Below are 13,121 nucleotides of genomic sequence, written 5' to 3' on the forward strand. Positions count from 1 at the left end.
GTTTGGGTTCTGGGCATGTGGTTGGGTTCCACCTTGAGGCCTGAGGTTTTGAACCCTTTGGGGCTTCAGTAAGGGATTTCTGTACAAGAGATTCATTCTGTCTTCTGGAAAAGGGAATGAAAATTACTTCCTCTATTTAACTTAGATCACACTATTTAAAAGTACCAAAAGGACAAAGCCACACAACCATGCGTTTGCCGCTGATTTCTAAACTTTCAGTATTCGTTGTTTAACGTCTCATCTGACAAACCAAGTGCAAAGGAAAACAGTGATTTCTAAACAGATGTTTGGAAACTGTTGTGGTAAAATAAAGAAACACTACAGTGGTGGCATAGATCTTAAGACATGTTCAATAGCTCAATGACTTATCAAGTAAACTTTTTACGGTAAGGAGCAGGTTGTTGCCGATAATCCTTTAGGTTATATAAAATATGTAAGGGGAAAAAAGCTAGATTCAGCTAGATTAAAGTTGGAGAATCAGTGACTGACACTGCCTGGTTTATTATTTGTGTTTCTTATTTTTGACAGTTTTAATTATTAGTATATATTTTATGGACCCTGCAAGCTTGACAAAGAAGGGATGAAATAACTGATTTTATAGACAGCGTCATGAATGGCAAGGTGAAGACTCAAATACAGACTCACCTGCAGACAGATGTAAGCAAAAAGCGCACTATTAGTTCAGCTGATTTCACAGCCCAGAATTATATAGTCCATGAGATGGAAACCAAAAACCAGAGCATTTCAAAAACACACGGGAATGGGAAGATACTGAGACAAACACTTAAGGGAAGACAACACTATATACCCACATAGCAAGCCGGCACTGCTGGCTGACTTCTAGCATGATAAGACGTATGTCAACCAGATGTGGGCCAGGGCTGGCATAGATGGCACTGTCTATGTGATGCATTGCCACACCTGGCTGGTTTGTAGTTTGGGTTATGGGGCCCAGGCCCATTGAAAACAGGTCTGGCCCGGATCTGGCATCAAGCTGGGACTTCTGACTGACTGATGTCATGGCAGAGTGTATGTCAACTAGATGTGGGCCAGGTCTGGCAATGATGGCACTTTGTTATGTTCCTATTTTCCTATTTTAGTTAGAAGACTCAAATGCCATGTTGCAACACTATACTGCTATGGTAGCCAGCGTTTCAAATGCAGGTTTGACAGGTTTGTGAGTGTACACTTTATCCAAAACCTAGTGACGGTTTACTCATGCACAGCCAGCGGGTGGCTGTAACTCAGGAGGTAGAGCAGGTCACCTTCTAATCAGAAGGTCAGTGGTTCAATCCCTGGCTCCTCCAGTCTGCATGTCAGGAGTGTGAATGTGTATGAATGTAGTTAGGAGGCACTCAGTTTAGAGAAAGTTTGTGACTGGGTGAATTTGGTATGTTGTGTAGCACACTTTGAGTAATCCGAGAGAGTAGAAAAGCGCTTTATAAGAATCAGCCCATTCACTGTCTAAACAGTTTTACATGTTACTTTTGCACTATTACGTTCCAGCACATGTTGTTATTACATGGCTTGATTAAGGTACACATTAGGCTGACATCTGGGACCAGAGCTGAAACTGTTCTGGGCCAGCACAGGGCCAGCAGTGTGTCTGCAACTGGCCCGTGGCTGCACACAACTTACACATGGCCCTCATACCACAAAGAATGACAGCCCTTTGGTGGCCCAGATCAGGTTTGCCAAAGGTAATCCACACATGGGCCAACACAGGACCACCACTGTGTCTGCAACTGGCCTTGTGCTGGCCCATGTGTGGGCCACATCTGGCAAACCAGATCTGGGCCACCAAAGGGCCGTCATTCTTTGCGGTATGTGGGCCATGTTTAAGCACATTGTGTGGGCCAGATCTTGGCCATACCAGTTTTGCTATGTTGGTAAACACATTAAGGTTATTAAAGAAAGTGGACATAACTGAATAAGAAGATGGAGGAGGAAACCAAAGACAATGAAAAAAGATGGGATTAAAATGAAAATATACACTAGAGACAAGTAACCAATCAAAATAAAACAGGAAGTTAGAAGCCAAACAGGGAGAAACAGACATGTGAATGAACTTAACCTACAGGAACTGACACAAGAGGATGAGACAGAAACTGCTGAGAGAACAAACATTAAAACTAAACTACAACAAGAACTACAAGCTTAAAAAATGCTAATGAAAACGGGGAGAAAAATTAACCAAGGTATGAACAACAAACATAAAATTCATCCTCCGAAGGCAGTCAGACCTCTGCTCCCGACGGTGCGTCTACATCTATTGTAGTACTCTTTGTTTAGCACACACTGTAAATATAAAATATTGGACTTCCACAGTACATCCCTCAGGTACTCTTGATCAGCTTCAAGTGAACAAAGTAAAAGTAATAAATGTATTTCAGAAGATATTCTACGCAGGCTAAAAAAGTAAAGTTACAACAAGACATATTTCTTAGTTTATGGGAATAGATGGCTGTGATTAATTGAAAAAAAAATTGAGAACTAACTGCTCAAATTGTTTTGTATTGTATTGCTTTTAATTAATAAATGTATGAAACTATTAATGATGTATAGAATTATTATTATATAGAGATCAACATAGATTTAAAGTTTGATTTGCTTTAAAAGATGTCTTTTATTTTTTTATTTTCAAATTATTCACTGGTCTGTATGTTTGGTCTGAAGGGGTTCCCCAGGGCTCGGCTGGAACGGGCGCGTGGGTAGACAGAGCCGCTTATCATCCAGCAGCTCTACTGCAGAAGATGATGGCATCTTTCTCAACTCTACCAGCAGCAAACTCCTGGAGAGAGCCCACGACATCCTCATGTCAGTATCGAGATGCTATTTTCTTTTCTGCTCTACAGTAATTTGTTATTTTGGTTAGCACTGCAGTCTAGACACAAGTAAACCCTAAAGTTCAAACATCTGTCCTGATGAAGTCTCCTCCAGCAATGACTACATTCCTGCAAGCTCAGTCAGTGCTGATCTCTAGTTGAACCTGACCTCTAAACCCCTGTATGGCAGAGAGCAAGTGAAGGAGAATTTCTTTCCCCTCAGGGATCAATAAAATTCTGCTTTATTGACAGGAATATGACATATTTAGGAAAAAATCTGAAATTATAGGTTGTTTTGTTGACCAGACTTAAAAAAGAAAAGACAAACCCACCTGTCTCACTTGCTGATTTAAAGAACTGCTGAACTAGATTTTCAGTTTTTGTTTTATTTTTCTTCCAGGAGGAACAAAAACTACAAATCTAAGCCCGTTCTTCCAAAGGTACAGTGCACAGTATTTTTCAATTTACCCTTATAGGTCACAGTGCATACAGACAACAGGCATAAAGTCACCATGACTTGTTCCCCAGGGCTCTGTCCTGGGGCCACTCCTGTTTACTATACATATATATCACCAGTCTTGAATTTAAGCGTTTGGATATTTAATTTTTATACAGAAAGATATGGTGATCTGCTTCCGAACAGTACCAGGCTCTTTAGCAGTTGAAATATTAAAAAAACAAATACTGAAAACAGCAAAGCAAAACATGCACTATTTTTAAATGCAAAATCAAAAGCACTAAATATCCCATCTGTTGGTGCTTCTCTAAGATTGAGTTTGTATGTGAAACCACTCTGAGCTTTATAAATAGTTTTAGATAAGTCTGTCTTGATATGTGTCCATCTTGCTTACTGAGGAACATCCTTCAGATGAGTATCAGAAGAAGGACTTACTGCTCCTGTCGGTTCCTATAGCCTGTACTGGAAAAAGTGAGCTTCTCTCACTAAACCAATTTTAAATGAGTTGAAGGAAAGTAAATATAGCTGTAGAGGATTTTAACTGACTCTTATGTATGTATTTTTCAATCTTGGCGACCCTTTTATTTGCTAAATACAAATTAAATAGATGGTACTTCTTATATTATTAACTGACTCTGACATTATTATTGTTACAGCATTTACTCAATGTGAAGTCACTGAAGTACCTCAACAATCTGACGCTTCACGACCGCATCACCAAGTCATTGCTGCACCTCCACAAGAAGAAGAAACCACCTAGCATCAGCGCACAGTTCCAGGTCTCTCTCTCTCTCTCTCTCTCTCTCACACTCACACACACACACACACACACACACACACACACACACACACAGAAAGCAGTCGCATACAGAGCTCAATAATTTGCTTCTCAGTGCTTCTCACAATAAAAATCTCACCAGGGTGAGATTGAGCAGGCTGGAGGAATCCCCTCCCAGCTGTGAACGTGACTAAAACAAGGTGTGTCCATTTGATGGCTTAGTTTATTTTAGTGCAGCCTTTACTGCTCACTGTCTAATCCTGGATCCAGTGTGTGTGAGGTGTCTATCATGTAGTTACCCACACCCAAAAGTCATATTTGTATGACATCGTGTCTGGTAATAAAATATATTTGATTTAGTGAAAAATAAAAACACACAAACACACCCTTTGGAAAATTCTTCACAAAGAATGAACAGAGGCACAGCTTCCAGTATCAGTATCAGAATGATTCGGTGCTCTTCAGGTCCAAAATGTCTGATAGGAGCTAGCATTGTTAGCTAGTAACACACAAAAGGCTGAGAACAAATTCCAGAGAGCAAAATTTTCTATTTTCTTCCCAAGTTCTTTGAACGTGAACTGTGTGCTCTGGCTGTTGGAGGTAGAGACGAGCGCTGAGGCCCCTCTGGCAGGCAGCCCTGGCCCCTGTGTGTGGATGACTTCACTTTCCACATCCTGTGCTGCACTGAGTGCTTTAATCTCCCATGGAGGGGGAGGAGACTGAATTCCTTCTGCCACTGAATTATCGCGCACACATGCTGACACATATGTGCATGTGTTTACACACACACACACACACACATACAATGACGGCACATGGAAATGTTGCACACATGTCTTTGTCCTTTTTATTTCCAGTCTGCATGCTAACATAGACTTGTTGCTGGTAATTATGATCCCAGGCAGATACTTTAATCTTGCAGCACAAGAGCTTTGCTTGCAAATGGACCAGTTACTTATAGCTGACAACAGTCACCTGACTTTGACTTCTGCCTGTCAAACAGCTGTGAAGTGAGTCTCAGCTCGTTATCTTCTTCTCTGTTAATTCTAATATTTTGGTTTTTGTGTCTTGTCCTCTAGGCCTCTCTCAATAAGCTAATGGAGACTCTGGGTCAGTCTGAGCCTTATTTTGTCAAGTGCATCCGTTCCAATGCTGAGAAGGTACAGTGTGCTCCCTCCAGCCTGCGGCCACTTTGACTGTTTCGGTGTAGTTTTCAAAGCATTACTTATTTCCTTTGAAGTTTGGACCTTTTTTTTTTTAAAGCTGTTTATCATTTTCCCGTCGTCTCTCTGCAACCTCTGCTGCCTGTCGCTCTTCCTTTTTTTTTTTTAACACCCCCCGATGCCTCCTTTTTTTTCTCCCTCTCTTGCTTTCTTTCTCTCTTTCAGCTGCCCTTACGGTTTAACGATAACCTGGTGCTGAGGCAGTTGCGTTACACAGGTATGCTGGAGACAGTACACATCCGGCAGTCGGGTTACAACATCAAGTACACTTTCAAGGTAATACACTCAATTACACTGTGTATACTCTTCAAGCATCTGGTTACGCTTCATAATAACCACTTAGAGATGGGTAAAAGGTGTCCTTTAATGTCAATAACAACCCCGAGTCTGTTGTGGGTTTGGCTGAAGTATTTTATAACCCAGAGTGGTTGGGCTCACTGCTCTATCCATCCATCTTCCTAACCTCTTGTTCAGTTAGGGATCCTTTAATTAGTGATTACGGATTGTTAATGTACTTTCCCTTAATTAAAATTCAACATTTAATAGGAATGATTAACCAAAAAAATAGTAATGTAGTACAGAAAAAGTTACTTGTGACTAAACCAGGTACAGTACAATATAAAATATATTTTAAGATAGATCATTTTTTGTTAGACAAACGAATAATGGAAGTAAACATATTTTATACAATCACTAATAATTATAATTTTGGTTTTTTTTAAAGTAAAATAACTCTCAAGAACTCAATTTACAACCCTATCTTTATAACCGTCATTTATTGTTTTGTTTTTTTTCTTTGGATGCAACATGTTGCTTTCATCATAAAAATCATGTAAACTTTATGAGAGAATGATGGAAGATCTGTCTTTAATCTGTCCTATGATACCCGATTATGTGCTTTCCATAATAAACTAAAAGGTTTGCAGCAAAACTTTTCGTTATTAAGTTATTTGTCTTGACAAAGGCCTGCAGACCTACAGAAGACACTATTCATAAATTTTCTCAGGCTGAGCATTTACCCTGATTAGTGAACTAATCTGTGTAAAACTGAAGCTCCCCTTTAAACACTGTTCATTTCCCGAATCTCCCCTTCTTGCGTTATTTTGCGATCTTTGTCGATAAATGCCAAAGATCTTAATTTCCAGAATGCACTGAAAGAGCCAGTTGCTAAAAGTTCAGCAGTAGATCATAGCTACGCAGGCCAGAGTGCTGCTGAAGCGCTCCTGAGCCAAAACTTAAACAACACTCATGTTTCCACAAGTGCAGGCGCCAGCCATGAATTCATCTCCAGGAAACTTGTCGGTGATGTTGCTTCATTTGGGGGTTCATTGTATGTTGTGTCATGAGGGACTTATGAGGGATGTGATGTGGCAGCCATCTTTAACCACACTGGCTCTCATAGGAATGATGTCAACCCTGTAAGAAATGTGACTAATAAAGCAGATGAAGTTAGATGCAGATTTGGGAGTGGCTCACTCCTACCTCAGTTTTTTTTTTTCATTTGCTTTCCATGTTGTGGAGGCGTGTAACCAGTATAGTTTTATTATTTAAGATCTTTACTGCCAGGATTCCTAAATAGTAATTTCAGAGGCATTTTAACATAGGTGACTCTTTAAGTTTGTCCAAATGTCAGATGTTTAAAGTGAGAAAATGCTCGATTTAAAGAAAAAAATGAAATAATTTTGAATTTGATGGGAGCAACTTTTCTCAAAAAGGCTTGGACACGCCACGGTTACCAATGTGCAGCATCCCCTCTTCTTCTAACAGCAGTCTGTAAATGAACAGTTTTCCACTTTGCCCCAGATGAACTTTACCCCAGAGAAGACAGCAGGTTTTCTAGATCATGCTCACATATGGCTTCTCTCCATGGCAGAGCTTTGCTCAGCTTTGTGAATGGCACTGTGACCTGTTTCTGGACATGTTCTTGAGTCCATGCAGTGATTTCCATGTTTTTAATGCAGTGCCACCCAGGTCCCACAGATGTATGAATTTCTAATCAAGTAGCTCAACTTTTATTTTTATTTCTTGGATGCATATAGTTTTAGTTTTAACCTTTACCCTACCAACTAGCTCTTCAATCAATGCGAAATAAAATTTCCAATAAAATTTGTAATGCTACTATAAAAACAGCTTACTTTCTATATGTTCATATCATTATGGCTTTAAGTCTAACATTTAGTTTATAATACCAGTGAGCTGGTATTTCGATGACCTCACTTTGATAATTTTAGCATCAGAGTTGGTCATTTACCAAAAATTCTCCCAAACATATTGAGTGCTGCGGTCAGCTGTAATTAGAAATATCTTGAGCATGGGATCATTTTGGAGGACTCTGCTGTTCAGAACAGAGGCTCTACTTTGTCCCCTGCTTTCCGAAACACTCCCCGTGCTTGTAATTGTATAAACACAGCATCTGTTTCCCTGTCAACCCCCTACAGCCCAGGGTGCAGACTGTATTGACTTCAGACAATGAGCCTCAGTTTGAAGAGTGGGAGTTCAGCATATTTATACCATGATGTTTGAGCTTAACTACGGATGACATGGATTTTCACCTGAAACCACATGATGCTCGACAGCATTTTTTAAAATGTTGCTGTTCCTGTAAGAAGGGTGTCTCGTTTCAGTCTGGAGACATATTTTAAATTAATCCCCACTAAAGTGAAACATCTCTGTACAGGAATCTTGTGACTTTTAAAAAATTAAAATCCAGAACATAACAGAGCTGTGGGATGCATCTCATTAATATCTGTCCTTGTTTCTTTGATAGGACTTTGTCCACCACTTCAGTGTGCTGCTTCCAGAGGGCACCAGTGCTACCAGAGAGGGCATCCAGCAGTGCCTGGACCAGCTAGACCTAAAAGCAGATGGATATCAAGTTGGAAAGACAAAGGTAATCCTTCTCCCTTCTTTTCTCCAGATCTTTTATATCAGCTTAAAAACTGTCGAGGCTATTTCTGATGTGTGTTACATTTTCTGTGTACATATCCATGATATGAGAGTCATTCACTGAAAAAAATGTGAGGTTTTTACATTGTTTCAACTGATTTCTTTAGTTTTTTTTAACAGTTAAATACAAGGAAAACCGTGACTGGTCAAGGACATTATGGATGGGGAGTTGGGATAAACTCATTAAAGAATCCTCTTTAATGAGGATTTAAAAAAAGAAATATGAGTGTCACATATTTGGTATTTTTGTCTAGGGTATGAATGGGGCATGATAGAGGAGTGCATGTTTCTGGGATGGTGTCTATATAATTAGAGGGTCATTCTTGACATTCTTGTGACCACATATGCATCCAAGGCTTTCTGAAGCATGTGTGTTTGCTTGTAATAGATTTTTTTTTTTTTTTTAAGTTTTGTCTCAATAAGTGTGGATGCCCTGTACTGACTCCATCACGGCTCCTCCCCTCAGGTGTTTCTGCGGGAGGCTGAGCGTCAGCAGCTGCAGGCCTTCCTCCACAAGGAAGTTCTGAGACTCATCGTCATGCTGCAGCGGCGATTCAGAGCCCAGCTGGAGAGGAAGCAGTTTGTCCGGATGAGAGAAGCAGCGGTCTGCATCCAGGTATAGTACAGCGCTCTTCCCCGTCACTCCTTTCATCTCCATCTACTTTGCATCAGTCATTTCCTTATGTCTGAGTTCTTACTATAGAATTTGTGAGATTTTTAATTTTGTTTTGTTTAATTTTATGCCTATATCAGGCAAAAGGGTCTGTGTATTGTAACTGAAAATGAATCACAGCCCATTGTCCTCTTTGTTCTATGTAATAATGTGTTAAGTACAGTGCAAAGTTTGCAAAAAGAATATGAACGTACGTGGAAGAACACCTCACTCACAGATGATATTGTCAGCCACCTCCTTATGCCAACTATTGTAATTTCCTTCATTTGACACTCCCAGTTAAAAAGAAAAAAAATCGAAGTCCACTTTGAACGAAGGTGCTTGTACATTATTGGATTAGTTGTCTTCGATGAGCATGAAAGATGTTTTCATTACAGAGATGGTGGCGCTCTGTCCGGTCCATAGACGAGGAGGATGACGACTATGACCTCAGTGTCCAGGAGGGGGCAGCTTTGTGTCTGCAGAAACACTGGCGAGGTTACAGAGATCGTCAGAGGTTCAGGCTGTGGAGGGCGGCTGCTCTGGTGCTACAGAGGGCATGGAGGTTCTGGCTCCGTCGGCGCTGCACGGCAGCTCTGGTCATTCAGGCAGCCTGGCGCTGTCACCGAGCCAGAGAAGCCGACTTGCGCCTGTATGCTGCTGTGATACAACTACAGGCAGTTTGCAAAGGCTTCCTCACCAGGCGAAGGTAAGCCATGCACCTGTTTATAGAAACTTCAGGTATATAAGCATTTTAAAAGGGTCAATACTCTGAAAATAGCTTCTAAGAGTAGATGACTGTGTGATTTTTATTTTTTTTTCTCCCCCCTCTAAAGCTGGTTAAAAACCAGATTAATCTTTGCACACAGCTCCTGCCATGTATTTGGGCATTGTTCAGGCTAGGCTTGGTACATGTAACAGCATAGAATTACGCAAGCAATCCGTCCCAAAGCAGCTCTACAGCTGAGCTGCTGTGAGCTCAGAATTTGTGTATGAGACTCCGACACCGCTGAATGTTCGAGCTAGATCAAATTTGTCATCAGTAACTTTACTTGTACAAAGAGTGATGAAAGATGTTAGATGTTTAATTTACGTTAACACAGTAATACTTTCCTGATTGTCAGCTTCAAGAAACTAAGAGAGCAGAAACTCAGGGCGAAAAGGGAGCAGCAGGAACAGCTCCTTCAGCTCCAGAATGGCCAGGTGAGCCTCTCGCAAGACGAGGAGGAGGAGCCACAAGAAATAATTATGGGACTGGACCTCAGCACTTGGGAGGATCGTTCCTACGAACAACGAGAAAAGAGCCTCCAGGAGGTGGTTAAGGAGGCAGGAGGAGAAGATGCTGCGACAAAAGAGAGCCCCTCCAAAACACAAACTGAAGCAGCAACTTCAGTACCAGCACCCTCTGTGACGGTGCGAGAAAGGGCTAGGACTGCAGATGAACCTAGCCAGAGAACCACCCGGGCCAAGAGAGAGAGCCGGCGGATGAGAGAGTTGGAGCAGGCCCAGTTCAGCCTGGAGCTTCTCAAAGTGCGGGCAAATAGCGGCGGAGCAGCGTCCCCGTGCGAAGACCGGCGCTGGTCTCTTGAGCTGGTGCCTCCTGCAAGCCCACCTCTGCTTTCACCCCAAGGCACACCTGACAGCCAGAGCTCCAAAGGCAGCTTTGAGCTTCTCATGATGGATGAGGAGCCACCAAAGGCCAGAGAAGAGGTGACAGACATTGAGGACCCCTTCTCCCCTCTCCCGCCAGTTTCTCCAGTTTCAGACCCTAAGGTGGATGTTGTTTCAACAAGCCCCAAGCCAGCGGAACCATACAGGACAGAGCTTTCTGATACTGTTGCCCACCAAGGCAGCCCGATCAAAACGGACCCCGCCCATGTAGATCCGCCCAAAGTCGACTACCTCCCAACCTTTTATGTCCCTGCTGGTGAGGGCAGCGCAGTAATCTCCCATTCTGCTGCAGAATCTCAACAAAGCAAAGATGCAGCCGTCTCCACAGCCACATCAGTCATCAACAGAAGAGAGTCAACACGGCGCCCAGTGGTGGTGGTCATCAGTATGCAGAAAGAAATACCACTAAGTGAGGAGCTGAGTAACGCTGTCCGCCCCTCTGTAGAAGTTCGAGATTCTACAGCCCAGACGGGCGACTTAACACCTGCATCAAAGAAACCAGACAGACCTGCCGTCCCTGCTCCCACCTCAGTGCCTCAAGCGGACCAGGCTGTCATAGAGAAGCTGGTGCGCCTGAACGAGGAGAAGGAGGAAAGGCAGCGTAATCAGCAGCAGCAGAATGAAAAGGAGATGATGGAGCAGATAAGACGTCAGAAAGAAGTGCTGGAGAAGCAGCGTCTCTACTTCGCTCAGTATGAAAGAGATATGTTTGAGAAACAAAAAGACGAGGCTCTGCTCAAGATAGAGCAGAGTCGACAGAGCGGACAAGATGTCAGTGGAACCGCAGCCTCCAGGAAGCCCCTCAGACCCATTTCGGTGCTGGTTCAGAGAGCAGCAGGGGAGGTTCCTCATACCAGGACGCTGTCAGACTCCACTGTTCCTCAACCCCAGCAGCCTCCACCACCTGCTTCTCCTCCTACAAAAATTCACATGGAGAATAAGCCAGTTCCCGAGGGCTGGGCACCCAAACTCACACTAGAGTCCAGAGACAGGGGAGGAATTAAAGAGAGAGCAACTGCCAAGAAGCCACCAAGCGATCAAGGCACTGCTGTTGGTATGAGAGATAAGCCTGGCAGCATCTTCTTCTCTCCAAATGACAAAGTGACATTTGCAAAGTGAGTACCAAATTAAACTATTTATGCATTTTTATTTTTTGTACTACAATAGCAGATTTGAGGTGGAGGCTGGGACTTTTCACAGAGCTTGTCTCGTTTCTCCAAATAAACATACATTTTGGGATGTTTCAAATGACTCCGAAGTAACAGAAGAGTGTCTTTAATTTTTCTTCCATACTCTGGAGTTCTCTACCTCTATTAAGCAATAAGCATGACACATTTGTTCATGCTTATTACTTAATAGATTCACTACATTGATGAAATTTTCTGTGCTTATGTTTTTTCCCATCAGGTTTGCCACTGATACTGTCACTAAAGACACACAAGCTGCCATCTCCAAAGAGGAACCAACGTCTGTGCCCAAATCGTCTAAGGGAACAAAAGCGCGGGATGTAAGCAATTTTTTAAAATGAGCATTTTGTTTGACGTGTGTTTGCATATTTTCAGGAGTGCAGTTTTGTATTGTGAACGAATGAATCTTGGCAGGATAGCTCAGCTAAGCATAGCGCAGTACACCAACATGAGGACCACGATGCACTGAAGCTCAGGTTATTAAAGGCTCCATTAAAACATGCTGTTATCACTTCTGGTAAACTCCAGGTTGGCAGAGCGGGCCAAAAAAAGAAAGCCAGAATGGCACGGACCCGCTCCGACTTCCTCACCCGCACCCCCTTTCTCTCAGTTGGGGGCGATTCAGACGAGGAGGACTATGATGGCGACAGCCTCCACAGCCCCCGTCATTACACTCTACCCCACTCCAAACAGAGCTCCACGGAGACATGCCTAAGAGAGTCCTGTTTCAGTGACTCAGACATGGTAACAGGCGCCATCCAAGCCACAAGTGGCCCTCTCTAAGTTCTTATAAGCGTGGCTTCTCTTTCTAACCCACTCAGCAGAGAGAGCATAGGTCTGCATCACACCTCTGAATCAATATGAGCTCCAATAAATTTCTCTTTTCTCAATAATAAGTTTTTAAAAAAATTAACAAGTTTTCTGGCAGGTATTTCAAAGGCATATTGGAATACCTGCCTTGAGATCATTTTGGATTTTATGTTTGGGGTAATGTGTAATATTCATGTCAGCTTTTAAAGACGTGAATTTAAGCACATCACAACTTTGAATCTACTACTACATTTGATAACCGCTCTAGAAATCAGCAGTGAGTGTGAATCTGGATTTATGCATCACGATGCAGGAGACCTTTTGAAACGTGTTCTTCCTGAAACATGAAACTTTTTAACATAGATGCTTTTCTAACATAATTTGGCTTCATTTTCTCTCACAGTTCCTTCCTTGGTAGTAAGATTTGCATGTCACCTGATTCTTCTTTCTCTTAGCAGATAACACCAGCCACTAGCCAAACCTTGAAAATCCTAAAAGAAAAATTTGGTCTTGATTTTTTTTTTTTCCCATCACTTAAACTCTTATTCTCCTCAACTACAAAAAAACTGAAC

At 42.2% G+C, this 13,121-nt stretch overlaps 1 protein-coding gene across 8 annotated transcripts in view; it reads left to right on the forward strand.

The window, feature by feature from the left end:
- myo9aa (myosin IXAa) overlaps window positions 1–13,121 on the forward strand; it is a 102,940-nt gene that overhangs the window by 78,373 nt on the left and 11,446 nt on the right. For 7 of the 8 annotated variants that reach the window (XM_082526355.1, XM_082526358.1, XM_082526357.1 and 4 more), the window contains 11 exons: window positions 2,677–2,817; window positions 3,226–3,265; window positions 3,939–4,061; window positions 5,140–5,220; window positions 5,449–5,559; window positions 8,051–8,173; window positions 8,696–8,845; window positions 9,280–9,590; window positions 10,006–11,667; window positions 11,960–12,059; window positions 12,268–12,483. In XM_082526355.1, the coding sequence (XP_082382481.1) occupies window positions 2,677–2,817; window positions 3,226–3,265; window positions 3,939–4,061; window positions 5,140–5,220; window positions 5,449–5,559; window positions 8,051–8,173; window positions 8,696–8,845; window positions 9,280–9,590; window positions 10,006–11,667; window positions 11,960–12,059; window positions 12,268–12,483 (3,058 nt within the window). The remainder of the gene's footprint in view (window positions 1–2,676; window positions 2,818–3,225; window positions 3,266–3,938; window positions 4,062–5,139; window positions 5,221–5,448; window positions 5,560–8,050; window positions 8,174–8,695; window positions 8,846–9,279; window positions 9,591–10,005; window positions 11,668–11,959; window positions 12,060–12,267; window positions 12,484–13,121) is intronic. The other variant, XM_082526362.1, reaches the window with a different exon arrangement.

The sequence above is a fragment of the Aulonocara stuartgranti genome, assembly GCF_965226115.1.
Source record: "Aulonocara stuartgranti genome assembly, chromosome: 1".
NCBI classification, from domain to species: Eukaryota; Metazoa; Chordata; class Actinopteri; order Cichliformes; family Cichlidae; genus Aulonocara; species Aulonocara stuartgranti.